Below are 18,468 nucleotides of genomic sequence, written 5' to 3'. Positions count from 1 at the left end.
CTGGAGCGTTTTTGCTTCCTCAGCAGAATCTGACTTTGGAGAGGTTCTTTTTCACTTGTTGGGCACTTCCTGGGACCTCTGGCATCGGGAGTTTTGAGGCCTGTGTTCTCAAGTCCAGAGTCCGTCCTCACCAAGGGAGTCGGCTCTAATCTAAGAGCTCCAGGACCCTGGGCTTGCCCCTTCGTTTCAGCAGCCAGGGCTTCCTTGTCCATAAAACCAGCCTCTGCGAGAGGGGACTGCCACGGGGCAAGCCCCTTGCTCCAGCATCTGCTCTGAGCCGCACGCCTCTGGTCCTTGAGCAGGGCTGACGTCTCCCGTCCCGTCCTGGGTCTGCCTGGCTGTCGGTGCCGTGTTCCCTACTGGGAGAAGCTTGCTTTCTCTCTCCTTTTGTCCCAGTCCCATGTTGGTCACAGATTTGCTCACAATTTCTGGAGTGGCAGGGCTTCTATCTCTGCTCTTCTGCCAACTCTTAGCCTTTTGACTGCGTCTTGCCCACCTCCCATTGCCAGGTTCAGGCCGGGCCCACCCTCCCTGTCTCTCGGGTGCTTACCAGGTATGGCTTATCTCCTGTGTTCTTAGTTGTTTCCTTGGCTGTGCTCTGCATATATGATGGGGTATAGACTTGAGACCCCTGCAGATTGCTTCAACTCACTTTTCTGTCATTTTTCTCCTGAGCTTTGCAAGCACCCTCTCTACACCTGTGCCATCAGCCCCCTGCGTCCTCACAGCTGATCTGGGCTTTTTCCTCTTCTTAATGCTCGCCTGGTGATTCCTTTTTTTTGGCTTTTTCGGGGCGAACCTGCAGCATAAGGAGGTTCCCAGGCTAGGGGTTGAATTGGAGCTCCAGCTGCTGGCCTACATCACAGCCACAGCAACCTGGGATCCGAGCCACCTCTGTGACTTGCAGCTCAACTCATGGCAATGCCAGATCCTTAACCCACTGAGCGCGGCTGGGGATTGAACCCGCAACCTCATGGTTCCTAGTCGGATTTGTTTCTGCCATGACGGGAACTCTCTGGTGATTCTTAAGTGATGCCCTGTGCCACTGTTCACTTTTCATTTCTCCCTTTTTCTTCCTAAGCCTCACCCTTTCACGGTGAGGTTGGGGTGGGGCTGAGATTAAACAACAGCCCGAGGGCTCTGGTTTTCTGTCCGCCGGGCCCCCTCTGGTTTCCACTCAGAGTGAGAAGTCTGGCAGGCAGTGCTTTCAGAGGGACTGAGGCTTCTGGGCTCATCCTTGATACATTGTTGTCCTAAGACACATCATGGCAGGGCATGTGTAGGGCCCTGCCTCCCAGACGTTTCTGCATGGTGTCTTTCATGTTGGTTTTCAAGCCTCGGAAACCCAACTCTGAACCTTCCTGTGGGGGTGCCCCCTCCCTGGGGGTTGCTGAGTGCTGTGCAGGTTGCCGTGGGCAACGCTGGCTGGAGGGCCTGCATCCAGGTCACATCCCCTTCCCCCCACCCAGGATGTTCCAGTGGCTCTTCTCTTTCTGAGAACTTTCTGAGAATGGCACAAAATACTTGTTCTCTGCCTCCAGATTAGCTCCTGGAGGTGCTTTTACTGTTTGTTGTTGTTGTTGTTGTTGTTTTCTGGTCTAGGCTCCGTGGTTTCATGTCTGCCCAGGACTTGACACCATGTCCGCTTTGCCTGTAGTCAGGTAGGTGCTCAGTAGGTGTTGAATGGCTGGGTGGAGGAGCTGGACCCCAACCCCGCAGGCTGCAGTTAGGGAGACACGACCCAGGGTGTGAAATGAGCCCTTCTTCCCAGTGTCAGTCCACGTCTAACAGGGGAGCCCATCTCTGGAAGGACAGAGGTGGCTTCGTGCACACGCAAAAGCCGTGAAGGGATTGATAGCTCCTAAGCCCTCGAAGTAAATGGCTAAAGCCTGAGCGCTTTTGGGACTTTACTCTGTTTATTTCCTTTTCCTTATTTTTTTAATTTCAAACATACATCTTGGCACTGAAAAATATGTGCACGAAAAAATCCCTAATTCCATAGAATTGGGTCCCTGGGTGGAGATAGTTCCCCTGCAATGGGAAGGTCAACAGGGCAGAGGAAGGCTGGGCCTTACGCCGAGAGGTGCTGGGTGCCCGCCGGGTGGCACAATCCAGCTCGGGTCCAATCCCGAAAGCCGGGATTTGGCCTTATCTTTCCTCTCTGTCCCGACTCTGCATCCTTCTCCTCCTTCCTGTGAACTCCCGTTTTAGAACTAAAAGGCAGGAGGTCCCGTCGTGGCTTGGTGGTTACCGAACCCGACTAGTATCCATGAGGACGAGGGTTTGATCCCAGGCCTCGCTCAGTGGGTTAAGGATCCGGCGTTGCCATGAGCTGTGGTGTAGGTCAAAGATGCGGCTCGGATCCTGTGTTGCTGTGGCTGTGGTGTAGGCCTGCAGCTGTAGCTCTGATTGGACCTCTGTCCCGGGAACCTCCATACGCCATGAGTGCGGCTCTACAAAGACAAAAAAAAAAAAAAGAAAGAAAAAGAACTAAAATACATATTTTAGGGTTTGCTGTTTATTTATTGAGTAAAGCATTCTTTTCTAGTGCTGATTTTTTAAGTGAGTGGATTATTTTGAACTCCTCTGACAGAATCCTGAGGCTGAATCCCAGTCCTTCGGGGGAATCTATGGTTATTTTCTTTCTCAAGAGTTCGGGTCCCTTGAGGGTGAAAAAATACACACCTTCTTCACTGTTACTGTAAACATATTTCGTGCGTCTTTTCCTAATGGTAACACTTCTTTTTTCCCTCTTCTTGTTTATGGCTTAGAATCTATTTTTTAAACTAAGATAATGCATCAGACTGTTTTCTTTTTGAATGTGGTGTTTATATCAGCCCTCCCCCATCAGTGCTCGTAATCACGACTGATCATTTTGTCAATGATGCTGTTATCAAATGTAAAGAGCAAAGCTGTACCCATAATAGCTGTATTGTTTTGCATGTATAATAGCAGCTGTTATTGGGTGAACTTTTGCTCATTACCAGCTACTGTGCCAAACTTTTTATATGCATCCTCTTATTTAAATGTAATGATAATTCTACAGAGCAGCTAATAGTATCTCTACTTTTCGGAGAACTCTGAGGTTTAATGAGGTTCGTCGCCCCGCTAGGAAGAGGCAAAGCTGGGATTTGAACCCACATCTCCGACTTCACAATTTATGTGACGTCATCACTTATGGTTTCCCCTTTCCGGTAACGTCATTATGAATAGCCGGTTTCTGTTCCACGGGTGTATTGAGGCATAGTTGGTGTACAGGGAAGTGCGCATATTTAAAATAGGAAGTCTGAGGTGTCCTGACCTGTGTATATGCCTGGGAAGCTATCACCATGACCAAATTACACGCTCACCCACTGCCCCTAAAGGTTGCCTCCTACCCCTTCCGCCTGCTGAGTTTTTATCCGCAGGCCTCCACTGAGCTGCCTACCTTACAGATTACTTGTATTTTTTAGAATTCTACGTAAACGGAATCATACAACAGACATGAGTTCTTTCACTCGCATGATTACTATTATTATTTTGTCTTTTTAGGGCCGCACCTGCGGCACATGGAGGTTCTCAGGTTGGAGTCAAATCAGAGCTGTAGCTGCCGGCCTGCATCACAGCCACAGCAACGTCAGATCCGAGCCACATCTGCCACCTACACACAGCTCACGGCAACGCCAGATCCTTAACCCACTGAGCGATGCCAGGGATCGAAGTTGTGTCCTCATGGATGCTACTCAGATTCATTTCCACTGAGCCAAGACAGGAACTCCATACTTGCATAATTATTTTGAGATTCATTGATGTTGTACCAATAGTTCATTAAAAAAATTTTTTTTAAATTTATTTTATTTTTTGCCTTTTTAGGGCCATACTCACAACATATGGAGGTTCCCAGGCTAAGGGTTGAATTGGAGCTGCAGCTGCCGCCTACGCCACAGCCACAGCAATGCAAGATCCGAGCTGCATCTGCGACCAACACCACAACTCATGACAATGCCAGATCCTTAACTCACTGAGTGAGGCCAGGGATTGAACCTGCGTCCTCCTGGATGCTAATCAGATTCGTTTCCGCTGAGCCACGACGGGAACTCTGGTGCTGATTTTAATTCAATGCATTAAAATGATGGTGCCCCCCTAGCCCAGAGCAGGGCTGTGTTCTGGGGTCTGGTGATGATCTAAGGCTCATTTTTTCCCACCAGGCAAGTGGCCAAGGTTAAGGGCTGCCTTCCACCCGCTGTCAGCACATGGGCCTCACCTCTGCCCTGTGAGGTGTGCACTTGATTTGAACGAAACTGCTAGGTCAGCACAAGAGCTGACAATTGTCATTCCACTGTATTTTGTTGTCTCATATTCCTATTTATGTGTCTCAGTCTTTTTTAGAACATCATACCTACTCACGTTTCTGTGTCTTTTATTTATTTATTAATTTTTTGTCTTTTGTCCCTTTAGGGCCGCACCTGCGGCATATGGAGGTTCCCAGGCTAGGGGTTGAATCGGAGCTGCAGCTGCTGGCCACAGTCACAGCCACAGCCACGCCAGATCCGAGCCGCATCTGCAACCTACACCAGAGCTCATGGCAACACTGGATCCTTAACCCACTAAGCAAGACCAGGAATCAAACCCGCAACCTCATGGTTCCTAGTCGGATTATTTCCGCTGCGGTACAAGGGAACTCCTTTGTGTGTGTGTGTGTTGTGTGTGTGTGTGTGTGTGTCTTTTACAAATCTGTTCTTTTTAATGGGATTTATGACTTCTTCTAATAAAGAGACTGACAGTGTTGATCTTTGATAAGATATAAAAGCCAAACGCTCTTATTAATGTTAGAGTATAATTTATCTGCCAGATTCATCATTAGCCTGTTTTCCGCTCTTGGGAAAAAGTGTGTGTTCTTTAGTGTAAAAATAAAATGTGCCAGGTGTTAAAATTCTCAAACCCGTAAGAAACTATGAGCAACATTCTGAATGACCCACAGGCTCACATTTAGAGATAGCTGTAATTAACAATCCGGTGGACTTCCTTTTAGATGAATTCTTTTTCCAAATTGTGCTCCTGCTTTCTGTTTTAGTGGAAGACTTATGACCCTGCGTTTTCGCAGTTGGAAATTTGGTTCCGATTCGTCTTCGTGGTGCTTACCTTCGTTGTCACTGTAAGTTCCATTTGCCTGGCAGGTGACATCCGAATCCCCACAGGGGCGACGTTCGTTTAGTTGTGGTTATCCAGGTGCAGGAGATGTGGCTGAGCGCCCAAGACACTGCCCCCAGGGGGCCGATCTGAGTTACCCAACATCCTGGGTTTCTGCGGGGACGCTGTGCTGCAGGGAGAGTGCTGGTGTCCTCAGCAGGGACTTCTCTGTCGGTCTTGGTAGTTCCAGGTCATGGACCTGTAAGTGACCTCCCCTCCCTGTGCAGGGACAAGTGCCCTCTAACCTGTGTGGAAGGGTTTCTCCTCCTTGGATTGACCTTTGAGTGTAGATATGGCCCATCCCTGGGTTTTGACATTTGAAAAAGTGGATCAGGCCTTTCAGTCTTTGGGCCTTTTCTGGAAAGAGGCTGCAGCACAGGCTTGTAGCACAGGCTTTGGCTCATTTGGGATCGAGGTCTCTGTCCACCAGCACACCCCGACTTTGGGGAATGATTTACCGTAAGGTACAAGCGCAGCCATGGAGGTGGGCATTTTGAGGGAGAGGACGTGTGCCTGAGGGCTGCTGTCCCGCACTGGTCAGCTCTCTGCCCGTGCCAATGCAGAGGGTGTGACGCTTAGGAGATAACCCACTCTTTTGTTTTTTTTCTTTTTAGGGCCACACCCACAGCATATGGGAGTTGCCGCTCGAGGGGTCGAATCGGAGCTGCAGGTGCTGGCCTACACCACAGCCACAGCAACGCCAGATCCTCAACCTACTGAGCAAGGCCAGGGATCAAACCTGCATCCTCATGGATACTAGGCGGGCTCTTGACCTGCTCCTGCCCCTGTGGGAACAGCTGTGGCCGTCTTAACTGTGTTCCCTGTGCAGCAGGTCCCCAGCTTCTCCCAGGTGTCACTGGTGTTCTCAGGGTCAGTTCCACAAGGGGTTGGCGCAGCACATCTTAGCTGGCACCCAGACCATGATTTAGGAAGACATAGCGTGATGCTCGGGGAGGGGAGGGCAAAGGTGGTAACTGGGGCCTGGTCTGGTTGGCAGTGCCTGTTCGCCCACTCCCTCCGGAAGTTTTCCATGCGAGACTGGGGCATCGAGCAGAAGTGGATGTCCATCCTGCTGCCTCTGCTGCTGCTTTACAATGGTAGGTGCCAGCTTTACTCTGGAGCGTTCCCCCTTAACGCTGAACGCTGGGACGCATCCTGCAGGTGGCCTGGTCCAGTGTTCCAGTGGCCTGGGGGCCCCTGAAGAAGCAGGTGGTAGCTGACGTCTCACGGGATGCGGCCAATACCTGCAGCCGCCCCCTGCTCAGTCGTTTACACCTGGTAGGGCTGCAGACACAGTCTCGGGGCCTGGCTGCGGGGCCAGCACTGCTGTCTGGTCCCCTTCCCTGCTCCAGAGAGCCTCTGCTCTGGAGCTGCAGCGCTGGTGGGCGCAGACCGCGCTCCGCAGTGATCACTGGAGCAGTCTGTTCACTGGCTTTTGGTTTGTTTGGTTCCCCACCTTTCCTTTGGCTCTGACGGGGGGGAAAGCCATGGCGAGTTCGGCCCTGGCTCGGCCGGGCGCCCTTGCTGGGCGCAGGCGAGTCGGCCTCCATCGGGCTCTTCTGCCTCTGCCTTCCAGACCCCTTCTTCCCGCTGTCCTTCCTGGTGAACAGCTGGTTCCCGGGGATGCTGGACGACCTCTTCCAGTCTGTGTTCCTGTGCGCCCTGCTGCTCTTCTGGCTGTGCGTGTACCACGGGATCCGGGTGCAGGTGAGCCGTCAGCCCCCAGCACTGCTGCGGGAGTCGGGACTCAGCCCTTCTGTTCCAGACCCTGGGATCATCCTTGAGACGAACTTGGCCTTGAGGACCGGTCTTCAGCCTCATAGTCCACAGAAGAATACATGCCTGTGGGGATGAGGGGAGTGTCTGAGATCCAGTGTGGTCTGTTGTGGGGTGATGGTTGGCCAGAATGACTAGCTTTTCTCTCTTTGTTTCTCTTCCAGGGAGAAAGGAAATGTTTGACTTTCTATGTGCCCAAATTCTTCATTGTTGGACTGTTGTGGTTGGCCTCCGTTACGCTCGGGATATGGCAGACGTGAGTCATTCTATTATGTAAAACTTGAGTCTTAGAAAGCATTTTAGGAGTTCCTGTCGTGGTGGGAATTTGGAGTTTCTCCTAAATTTAGAATTACTTTTTAAAAATCTTTTACTGTTGGTCAGCAAGTAGTTTATGTTGATAAGTTTTTTAAACAGCCAAGTGAGAGAAAGTATAAAAAAGTAAACTAGTTTTTAATCTTTTTTTTTTTATAACATATCTTTAGAGTTAATGAATTGCACGATCCAATGTACCAATATCGAGTTGACACAGGAAATTTTCAGGTAAGGATTGTTCATGAAGCCTGAGGGTTTGTTTGTTTTTTTTTTAAACTGTTATTTTTTTAAAACTGCTGAATTTTATGACTTAAATTGTGCTATTGACACATGCTTGCTACCTGGTTGTTTGAGAAGGACCATAGAAAGTTCACGGGTGGAAACTTTGGGGAAAAGGTGTTTGAATGGCATGAAAAAGAAACTCGTAAGCACTCTGTTCTCGCTCCTTGTCCTTGGTTTATGGTTGACGTGCCAGGGCAGGGAGGTTGTGTTAAATTCTAGGAACATCATAGAACGATTAGGAAACCACTTGTCCACGTCATTCCTGCAGAGGCGCGAGGTGCCCAGTGAGTGAACAGCAGGGCGGGGGCTGGCTTCGCAGGCCCTGCAGCCGCAGGACCCTGCGCTCTGGGAGACGCTCTGCTGCTGCGTCTGGAAACTTGTAGTACTTTCTGGAAGAGACAGTACTGAGTACTTTGTTTCCCACGGAGGCCCACAGACGACAGCCCTGAGCGCGGCCTCCCCTCCCCACCTCCCGGCTGTCTCGGCTGCCCTCTGCGCGCCACGGGCAGCACCCCCTGGCCAGCCGGCCGTGGTGCCGAGGGGCAGAGGGAGCCCTGCAGGCCCAGAGTCGTGTTCCCCACGCAGGGCAGTGCCACAGGCCCGATGTTGATCCTGACTGTGGGTGACATCCAGCCTTGCTCTGTGTGGCTTTGCAGAGAGCGATAAGATGTGTGCTTCTTCACGAGAAAGAGGGACATTTAGTGAATGATGATACGTGGAGAAGCCGTTGCGCTTGTGTGGGGACGCGTGCGTCATCGGAAGCAGTGTAAGCGCCCGTTTTGGGACTGGGCTCCTGTAGCAGAGGGCCTGTGGCCTTTCTGTTCCGTTGTTTACACGCCGGAGGGCGTGAAGGTCGCCGACTTTACGAGCGTCATCATGACCTTTGCCCTCAAAGAATGTGTGACCCTGGGAGGGAGAAAGGACTTAGGCACCGGAGACCAGTATCGTATCGCGGGGAGCAGGCCCAGTGACTGGGAGGTGGCATCTCCATTTGTGTTTTGTCTGTTGAATTGTCCTTTGAATTAGCCTTGTAATGCTTTAGTGAGCTTCGGCGGAGGGGCAGCACCTCGAGCTGAGAGGCAGGGGAGGCCTGCTCTCCCAGAGCTGTGTGGGCACAGCCTCTGCCCCAGGGAGGGCAGAGCTGGAGGGGGATCTGGATGCCCTGCGAAGGCTCTGGGCCTCATCCTGCGGAGATCGCACGTGACACCGTTGTTTGAGTTTAACTCCCAGTTTGAATGAAGTGGTACAGATTCATGCTCATGTCCTGTTACTGGAGCTTCTGTCTGGTGTGGTCTGCTCATGTTTCGTGGGCGGACACTGCGAGGTGGGGGCAGTCTTGCCCGAGGTCACAGGTCAGTACCCGCGTGGTGGCCAGGCTCCCTGGGCCTGAGGGCCAAGACAGACAGACTGGCCTAGTCTGATTTTTAGTAAAGGAAACCCTCAAAACCTGGATTTCTAGGAAGAGAAAAATAGCTAAAGGGACCCGCTGACGGCTGAGATCCCATTACTTCACAGGAGAGAAAACTGGGCCCAGACCGAAGTCACAGGTTCCTGCAGGGTAGAGGCAGGTTCCCGGTCTCCTGACCAGAGGGGATCCTGGCCCTGAGAGGAAAAGGCAGGGTGGGAAGATAGGGTGCAGTGGGGGCGTCTGTGCAAAAAGGAAGCTGAGAACTCAAGCGGAGGTCCTGCAGGAGCAGGTGCGTCACTCGGCCCCCTTGCCGTCACGGCCTCTGACCTCGGGAGAAAGCCTTCTGTGTGTCCTGTAAGTTTAGACACCCTGAGTTCTGGCTGATCTGGTTCAGACCCCTCATTGCACAGAGAAGCCGAGACCCAGGCCTGGGGGCTTTCCTGGACCCACACCGGCGTCCTCGGAAGCAGGCCAGGAGCCAGGCCCTCAGCCCGGGGAGAGACAGGTCCAGACAGGTCGGAGCACCTGCTGTGTTCCCGGCCCTGGTGCGGTTTCCATGCCGCGTGCAGGCGTTTGCTTAGCCGGGGGAGCAGCGAGGGCCCTGTGTCCCCGGGTGAGCCGGCTGCCTTTCTGGGAGGCTGGATCGGCAGAGCCCGGGGTGGCAGCGCGTCCCTATGCTGTTCTAGGCTGTGACTGTTGGGGCACCGGGGCCCTGGCTTTGCTGTTGGAGGAAAAGCGGCTCCGAGCCCCGGTGGCCTTTCACGCGTCCGGCTTGCTTCCTTCCAGGGAATGAAGGTTTTCTTCATGGTGGTGGCCGCCGTGTACATCCTATACCTTCTGTTCCTGGTGGTGCGGGCCTGCTCCGAGCTGCGGCACATGCCTTATGTAGGTAAGTGCCCCGTCACGGATGCCCGGGCTGCACCAGCGCCTGGGCCCCAGGACCTGCAGCAGGGCCGAGGGCGTGACTCTGGGCCGTGTGGACAGTGCCTTGGCCCGCGCTGGCGGGAGGCCCCTGGGTGGAAGCTGGCTGGGGCCCGGCTGCCAGCGTGGCCGCTGGAGCTGCTCACGTCCTTCTGGAATCACACCTCACGAGGCAGCGGGGGTGGGTTTCCTCATCCCAGAGTCGGTGCAGGTCACCGCGATTCAGGGTCATAGGATCCTTCACCCCAGTCTGTCACACCAAATAACAACAGCCATGGCCTTGCTGGGGACCCCTTGGGCCCGGGGGGGCAGGGACACAGCGTTTCCTCGGGGCCTCAGGTGAGCCCAGAGGGAAGGAAGGATTTTGCTCTGAGGGTTTGGCGTTAGTTTTGTCTTTAAGATCTCTGGGATGAAAACCCCTGGCCTGGGAACCTCCATATGCCACGGGTGCGGCCCTAAAAAGCCAAAAAAAGACATCTCTGGGATGGGAGTGGGATTTACTTCCAATTTGGTGGTTTAATGGGAATATTTGTTTCTTTTTCAGATCTCAGGTTAAAATTTTTGACTGCATTGACTTTTGTAGTGCTTGTTATTAGGTAAGAAGACTTTCTTTCTCTCTTTTTTTTTAGGGCCACACCTGCCGAGCATGGAGGTTCTCAGGCTAGGGATCGAATCAGAGCTACATCTCCTGGCCTACGCCACAGCCACACAGGATCCAAGTCACGTCTGCAACCTACACCACAGCTCACGGCAACGCTAGATTCTTAACCTACTGATAGAGGCCACGGATCGAACCTGCATCCCCATGGATGCTAATCGGGTTTGTTTCTGCTGAGCCATGACGGAAACTCCCAAGACGACTTTATTTCTTGAGAGAAGCAGAATGTGAATTTTTGTTTTCCTCTCTTAAATATCTTTCCTCCCCTTTTACAGGGTTAACTGCAGGGCGCTTCTAGCCAGGCGTGTCCAGAGTGGGGCCCGAGGGTGCCCGGGGGCGGGGGCGGGTGTGAGGGAGAGGCTTAGCCAAAGCCCTGCCCAGCACGAGTCCCCGCGGGCCCTGACGCCTGCCGTGTAGACAGCGGATGTAGTGGAGTGCACGTCAGAGAGCCAGACTCCAGTGTGATGTGCTTGGTGCCTGGGGGCTCCTTGCTCTTCCAAGGACAGGACTCCTGCAGGAATTAAGTCAGTACCGCAGGTGTCACCAGACCCCACCCACTGTTGGCCCCATGGGGCAGCGCCAGGGAGGGGGACAGACGGGCGCCCCGGAAGTGTCTTTGAGGGAATCCAGAGACCTGTGTGTGGTTTGTCTCTTTCTCCTAAAATCTAAATCCTGAGGGAAAAAAGCATCTCGTTGTCTACGTTTCTTCCTTGTTTGGACGGCACGTTAGTGGCTGTCAGCCCTTTCCCTCAGCGCAGCCTTTCAGGCTCTGGGGGCCCAGCCTTGTTGACTGGAGGCCCCGGGAGGCCTCGGGGTTCATTCCCCGCACCTGCAGGAAGTGTGTGCCTCACTCAGCACAGTGTGGGAACTCAGCCTGGACTTGAAATGAGTTTCCTTCGGCGTCTAAAGGCGCCTGAGCGTGGAGGCATCGTGTTCTTGCCTAGTTCCTCTGGGGTGCGGTCCCCCCACCTCCCAGCGCCCTGCCCCCGGCCTCCCCCTGCAGCTTGGGAGCTCGTCTGGCTGGAGGCTGTTAGGCTTCTGTGGTCTTTCTCCACGAAGGCTCCCTCCCCAGTACCGTGGACGGAGGGCCCGCGCTGGCAAATAGGCAGGCCAGCCCTCACTGTCGTGCTGTTTATAACCCCGTGGGGAGGCCGGTGATGAAAGAGGAAATAAATAGCATAAATGCCCTCGTGGAAACAGATGACAGATGTGACGATGGCAGGAGGGAGGTGGCTGCTTCAGTGGGGGGGGGGCGCTTCTCGGGCGAGGTGGCCGTCGGCCTGGGCCCCGAAGGAGGACCTTGAGGCTCAGGCGGGGAGACCAGCATCGCGGGAGGCGGGGGCGGGAGGGAGGCTGACTGCTGAGGGTCGGGCCTCACCCTGCCGGACACCGTGAGGGTCTGGGTTCTGCTCTCGGTGACAGGGACTCTTTCAGGTTTTTGTTTTTTGCTTTTTAGGGCTGTACCAACGGCATATGGAAGTTCCTGGGCTAGGGGTCAAATCGGAGCCACAGCGACACCAGATCCGAGCTGAGTCTTCAACGTACACCACAACTCATGGCAACACCAGGTCATTAACCTTCACTGAGCGAGGCCAGGGATCGAACCTGTGTCCTCATGCATACTGGTCAGGTTCATTGCCACTGAGCCACAACGGGGAACTCTCCTTTCAGGGTTTTAAGCCAAGAGGCGAAGGGCTGTGACTTACATTTTATTAAGCAGTCAGTCTGGCTGTGAGTGGAGAATGGACCACAGAGAGGGGTGGTGGCCTCCACGGTACCAGAACCCTTTTTTGTTGTGCGTGTCAGTGGGCAGGTGTCCCGTAGGTGTGTGAACCACTGCCAAGGAGGACAAGGAGGAGCCGGTGGCCTGTGAGAGGAGATGGTCCTGACAGCGTGAACAGAGGGGTCAGAGAACAGGGGAGCAGATGTCCAGCGGCCGTGACGAGGGCTGCGAGTCCTGTCCCAGAAGCTGAGCCTCTCCAATCTGAGACCAGGCGCCCAGCATGAGGGGCTGAGTGTGTGTGCACGCTCACGTGCATGTGCAAGTCTTGTGCAGAAATAACTGTGACTCGACCGAGTGGGTGTGACGAGTTACATGAAGCGAGCGCTGTTCTTGGTATAATTTTACATATCGTCCCCCTTCTCTTTCAGCATCGTCATCCTTTATTTAAGGTTCGGGGCACAAGTATTACAGGACAATTTTGTAGCTGAACTGTCAACTCACTACCAGAATTATATCCTTTTGTGAGGAGACGTCAGGTGCAGGCACGCATCCTGGTGGAGGGTAGCATGTGGGGGCCGTGAACATCAGGAAGAGGCAGGTCCCTGTTCCGCATGCCTGGGGGTCCCACACCTGTCAGTGCCAGGTGAGAGGCCCTGCAGTTCCCAAGGTCACTCAGCGGCTGGAGTCAAGCCCAGATCCAGGGCCGCAGGGCACTGAGGAGAGGCCGAGGCCTGCTTCCAGTCCTCTCTCCCCAGACGGCATCTCTCACCATCTCTCAGGTGTCTCCGCTGTGGTTCCCACCTGTGTGTCTCGATTCCCCGAGGCCGGTTCCCTGGGCAGTAAACTCTTTCAGCTGCGGGATCAGGTTAGGTGTGTGCGTCCCCTCGCACTTCTGGCGGGGGAGGGGGGATGTTTGGTCCAGCAGGGACACGTTGGGGTTAATCCTGCACATCCTGGCTTCCTTCCACAGGGCCTCTTATTTTACGTACATCCTTGGAATTAATGCACGATTGTCCACGTTTTTGTGTCTGAATTTCACACTAAGCTTTTATCAGATTCTCAAAGGGTCCGTAATCCAGAAAAGATTCCGAGTGACTGTGGAGGGTCTGTCTCCATGTCTCTGTTTCATTCTGGACCCGCCCCTCTGTGCGTGGCCTTCCTTGCCCTTTACACGTCACCTGCTCACGTCAGGTCCTGCCACCTCCAGAGTTTTCCATGGATAGGAAGGAGCGTGGCTCACCTTTACAGGTGCCCTTGGAAGGTTTTTGTACCCGGGGCTGGGGGCATGCCCTGTGACGTCCTGACGTCTGGGTGAGGACCCTTGGGGCCCCAGCTGGTGGGTGGTGGTGAGCGGTTGTTTGGGGGGGCGGCGGCTGACAGTGTTCCGGGTGGCTCATTCCCTTGACCAGTGTCACCAGCCGAGTTCTTATCTTTCTATGGCTTGTTGAACTTTTACCTCTACACCCTGGCCTTTGTGTACTCGCCCTCGAAGAACGCCCTGTACGGTAAGCCGCCCTGGGGCCCGGGGTGCTGACCGGACCCACCTCCCGCTGCCTGCTAACACTGGCACCGTGTCCACAGTGCCTGCTCTTTAGCAGAGAGACCCAGGTAAGTTTAAACAGTGAGCCCCAGGCGCCCCTGGAAGTTCTTCCCCTGGTGTCGCGCCCACAGCACCAGGCAGAAGAACATGTTGTCACTGGGTCCCTGCATAAACATTGTGTCCGTCAGCCCCGTGAAGTCAAGTCTGTCGAATATGAGTGTTGGGACCATTCAAAGCAAAGATAGATACCTCCCCCCAACACACCAAGACCAAAAAGGAAAACAGAACACAACAGGCCTCTTGCACAGGAGAAGGGTGAGAACTCTCTAGAACTGGGCAGCTCCAGGGCACCTGACTTCCCCGGGGGACGAGCTGCGTGGGGTCCTGCCCCAGCTCCGCAGCGCCCTCCTGAAGAAGGTCTGGTTGCTCCTGCTCCCAGCTGACGACAGGCTGGCTCAGACCCAGGGCGGGGGCCGCCGGTGGGCAGCCCAGGCCTCCCGGCCTGTTTCCCGGCCCTGCTCCTGCCGTGGACCTGGGAAGGGGGGTGCCGGGGGCAGGGGTGGGGGCAGCTCCCACCTTTGGGCTCCTCCAGCTCTTGGCTCCAGGCTCCCACTCGGCTGGGACGGGCCGGCCAGGAGGTGCGCTGACCCGGCTTGTGGACGGAGCGCATGCTCGAGAGGCAGAGCCACCTGTTAAGGTCACACACGTCATCCACATGGGAGCTGGGACTTGAACCGGGCTCTTTCCAACTCTCATCCTTTTTCTAGGACAGCGTCCTGCCTCTACAGGCTAGTGACACAAAAATGCTTGTGTTGGTTTTCAGAGTCTCAGCTGAAGGACAACCCCGCGTTCTCCATGCTCAATGACTCGGACGACGAGGTCATCTACGGGTGAGTCCCCGTCTCCTGAGGGCTCCCCCCCGGAGGGGGTGCTCAGCCTGGTTCTGTGCCTTTACCGTGGAGGCTCTCAGTCGTGCTAAGATGATTTCCAAAGTATCGTGACGTTTCCTTCACCCAGGAGTGTCACGTGACCCCGGTTTTCTGTTTGCACTTGTCGCTCAGGCTTGGAGGGGGTGGCACTCCTCTTTGCTGCACCCTCGCCCTGAGTGGTGCCCATGGGAAGGCCAGTCCTGTCTGGGTGCTGGGCCCTGGTGGTCGGTGGGGCCGAAGGAGTGGGCGGTATCGGTGGGTGATGGAAAAGGAGAGAGTTGAGACCAGGAAGTGAGTCCTGCTTGGGACGGCGAGTCGGTGAAGGGAAGACGGATGCAATCACAGGTCTCTTTTATCACAGGAGCGACTATGAAGAGATGCCCCTGCAGAACGGCCAGGCCATTCGGGCCCAGTACAAGGAGGGATCCGAGAGTGACTGAGCCCCAAGGCCGCCTGCCCCACGGTGACCGCTTCCGGTCTCCCTGGACCTGCCTGTGCGCAGACCTGTCCTACGAGCAGATTTCCTGGTCCTTCTTTGTTTACATATTTTTGAAAGGAAAACCAAAACCGAGGACAGATTGGAACATGGGGCCAAAATGTACTGTTAGACCAGCTGCATTTAAACAGTCAACTCACTCGTCCAAGATTTCAGATTCGAGCTAGCAATTTTCAGTGATGAGAAAGAAATCCCTCCTATCTTTAGTAGGGCGAATTATGTACTTTACAAGAAGTGACTAATTCCAAGTTCCTGGAAAGCCCTTATGCGTAAGGCCCACAGCCGGCTGGCATTCCTCTCCTCCCTTCCTTCCGGCCACCACGGTGTGGGGTTTTGACCCTTTCACCTCCAAGGGCAGCCTGTTTCTGTGGCTGCCCCACGAGGGCGGTCCTCCCCCACTGAGAGGCCTGGATGACCACGTGTCTCAGGTGATGGGTGACTCGTGTCGTTGCTGTGTGAAATGTGTGGGCACATGACGGCTCTTTAGGGCAGGGAGGTGGGTGGGCAGGTTCCAGCCCCTCACCGCCACCCGAGCAGAGCTGGTGTCTTGGAGTTCTGAGGCCGCTTCCATCAGGCTCATGAAGAAGAAGTCAGATGATTGACGGCTTGTCAGCTCCAGTGGGAAGAGTCTTGTGCCAGAGTTCTCCATGGGCCTGCGTGTGCCCGTGTGTAATGCATGTGAGCGATGCATACATGAGTGTGAAAGGCGTCCCTGTGCCGGGGGAAGGGAGGAGGGAAGTCACTACAAGTCCAGAGAGCAGTAGTTTCTGCGACTCTGTTAAATAGGATACTCAGTAGAGCTTTTTTTTTTTTTTAATAAAAGCTAAACAAGTGATTGCTGTAACACTACAGATTCATTATTGCCAAAAAAGGTTCCAGCTTCACATTTGGAAGCCAGAGGAAAGAAAGGCAGACGTTTCAGGTGGCTCACAGAGGAACATCTTCAGGGCGAAGGTACCTTGTCGAGAACCATCCCGCCTGGCCGGCTCTCGTGGTCAGGTGAACAGACCTGCTCTGGGTAAGTCCTCTGGAGTTGCTGAGCCTGTGGCCTCGTCGAAGGGCCTGGAGAGGTCCGTCCTCTTAGCTGAGGACTCAGGTAGAAGTCCCACATGGTCTCCTTTGCTTTGCTTTCTTTTGACGGTAACTTCTCTCGACCTGTTCACCCGCGATCTCTGTGGACGTCCTGATGGACGCCATCCGGGCAGACGGAGAGGTGACGGGTCCGCGCTGCATCAGCACCTCCGTTCGGCTCCTCTCTGCACGAACTCTCCAGTTACACTCACAGCTACAGTCCACTGGAGGTGGTGCGGGACCCTCGAGAGGTTCGTGAGACTGTTCACGACGACTTCGTATCTCTAATTTAAACTTTAATGATAATGTCCCTTTAATAAGGATTCCATTTGTATTTGTTTTTAAAACCTTGTAAATAAGAATGTTTGAACTAAAACGTTGTGTTATTGCAAGGGTAGTTCGAGTTTACATGGGTTTTACATTGGCAATGATGTGATCACTTTTTTTGATTCTGTGTATTCAGAGGTATTGAAAACAATTTCCTGTTACTAAATTTTACAACTTCTATTAAGTCTAACTATAAATAATTTTATGTAAATTGATGAAAACTTGAGCTGATTAATGTATTCTGGTATGATGTTTATGAGTTTTAATCATTGTAATTGTCCATAATTTGGAATGCTGTTATTTATCAGTAAGTGTAGAATATCCGAGGCATTTAGCTGCACACGTTAGGTGTTTTAGCACTTGTCCTTGTCCTGTAGTACAATTATTAACTGACTGATGTCTTCGTGTGTTGATTCTTGGCCACAAGTCAATGAAATTAGAAATATGGGCGTATTTATTTACTTTTTATAACTAAGTTGGAAATAAGGAAAAATTACAAAAGAAAGCACATACGAGGAAATGGTTATTAAATCATGCATTTTTAATTTCTCTTCTCTGGTGTATCATATATGTCAACATATCACATCTTCCATGTAAAAATGTGAAGTATATAGATAGCATTTAGCATGTATTATATATGTGCCTATTATATGTGCCATAGGTATTAGGTTAAAACACTAAAGTCTGCCAGAAACTTTAGACAGTAGCAAGGAAGTTATTATTTTTCGGTCTTGGAGGGTATCAACATTTTGCTAACTTAAACCTATATAAACTCAAAGGGCTGACTTCAGTTCTTCCATGGTAACGGCTCGAATAACATCATCTTTGGGATGCTTTTTTGTACTGGTCCCGTCTAGGGAAACCTGGGGGAAGAGCACAGGCATCCGTTTCCCCGGGGAGGGCTTCATTATCCGTGTGGATAAAGGGCCGCTTGATTTATTCTTAAATCATTAAAGCAGCGAAGTGATGCAGTTCTCTCTTAAGCCCCATTTGAAAGGCTGAAGAAGGGGATATGTAAAATGTATTCAAGGTTTGTAAGATTGTTCCTGTACATAATCACAGATTTCAGTAAAAGTTTCGACAGAAACCCAACTCACTAAACAGGCAGGTTACGAGACAAAGGTCACCAGCTCCCGGCACCCACGGGCCATTTACTGAAGGTACCGTGATGGTCAGTAGGTTATCATGTGGTCAGCAGCTTACCTCCTGGAGTCCTTTTCACAGGGAAAAACACGGACGCTCATAGAACGGATGATTAAAAGGGACATTTAGTGAAGACTAGACGTAAGTATATTTATGTATTTTGAGGATTTTAGAAACCAGTTGCCTTAGCGGTTACTTTTGAAAAACAAAGGTACAAGTCATTTCCAAAAGGGAAGCTGCTTTAGTCTGACATCTTGTTACCCTGTTTCCCTTGATTGGACATGTTTTACTAGATATACTGGTAACTGAAACACACAAGATTTTCTGCTACTGAAAACTGCCTTTTTGCAAAAAGACTGTAAATATTTGTAAAATAAAACCACTTCAGTCTTTAAGCTCTGAAGGAAAGACAGAGCTGTGTATTAGACCTTGGAACCGTGTGAGCACAGTAATACCTGATCACACAATGATCATTGTAATCAAAAGGGAATAAATGTTTATTTATGGCAAATTTACACTTTGGGAATGGCTTCATCATGAGACTACCTTTCTGGTAGATGTTAATATTTAAACATTTTAAAATGCAGAGGAATTAAAACTGATTTCGTTGGCTCTTTGCGTGTGGAGTTAACTTGACCATTCAGACGCTGGCGCGTTAGGGACGGGAACAGGGCTTTTCTCACGGCAGCAGGTGGATGCGGAATCTTTACTGC

General features: G+C 52.4%; 1 protein-coding gene across 1 annotated transcript in view; it reads left to right on the top strand.

Moving 5' to 3' along the window:
- TMEM181 (transmembrane protein 181) overlaps window positions 1–17,157 on the top strand; it is a 77,607-nt gene extending 60,450 nt beyond the window's left edge. Inside the window, 11 exon segments of the mRNA XM_021074745.1 lie at window positions 5,054–5,134; window positions 6,167–6,266; window positions 6,746–6,876; window positions 7,110–7,201; window positions 7,428–7,485; window positions 9,734–9,836; window positions 10,413–10,464; window positions 12,678–12,760; window positions 13,665–13,754; window positions 14,613–14,679; window positions 15,080–17,157. Of these exon segments, the coding sequence (XP_020930404.1) occupies window positions 5,054–5,134; window positions 6,167–6,266; window positions 6,746–6,876; window positions 7,110–7,201; window positions 7,428–7,485; window positions 9,734–9,836; window positions 10,413–10,464; window positions 12,678–12,760; window positions 13,665–13,754; window positions 14,613–14,679; window positions 15,080–15,158 (936 nt within the window). The 3' untranslated portion in view covers window positions 15,159–17,157.

This window comes from Sus scrofa, chromosome 1 (assembly GCF_000003025.6).
Source record: "Sus scrofa isolate TJ Tabasco breed Duroc chromosome 1, Sscrofa11.1, whole genome shotgun sequence".
NCBI lineage: Eukaryota > Metazoa > Chordata > Mammalia > Artiodactyla > Suidae > Sus > Sus scrofa.
This window is presented reverse-complemented; position numbering and strand designations above follow the sequence as displayed.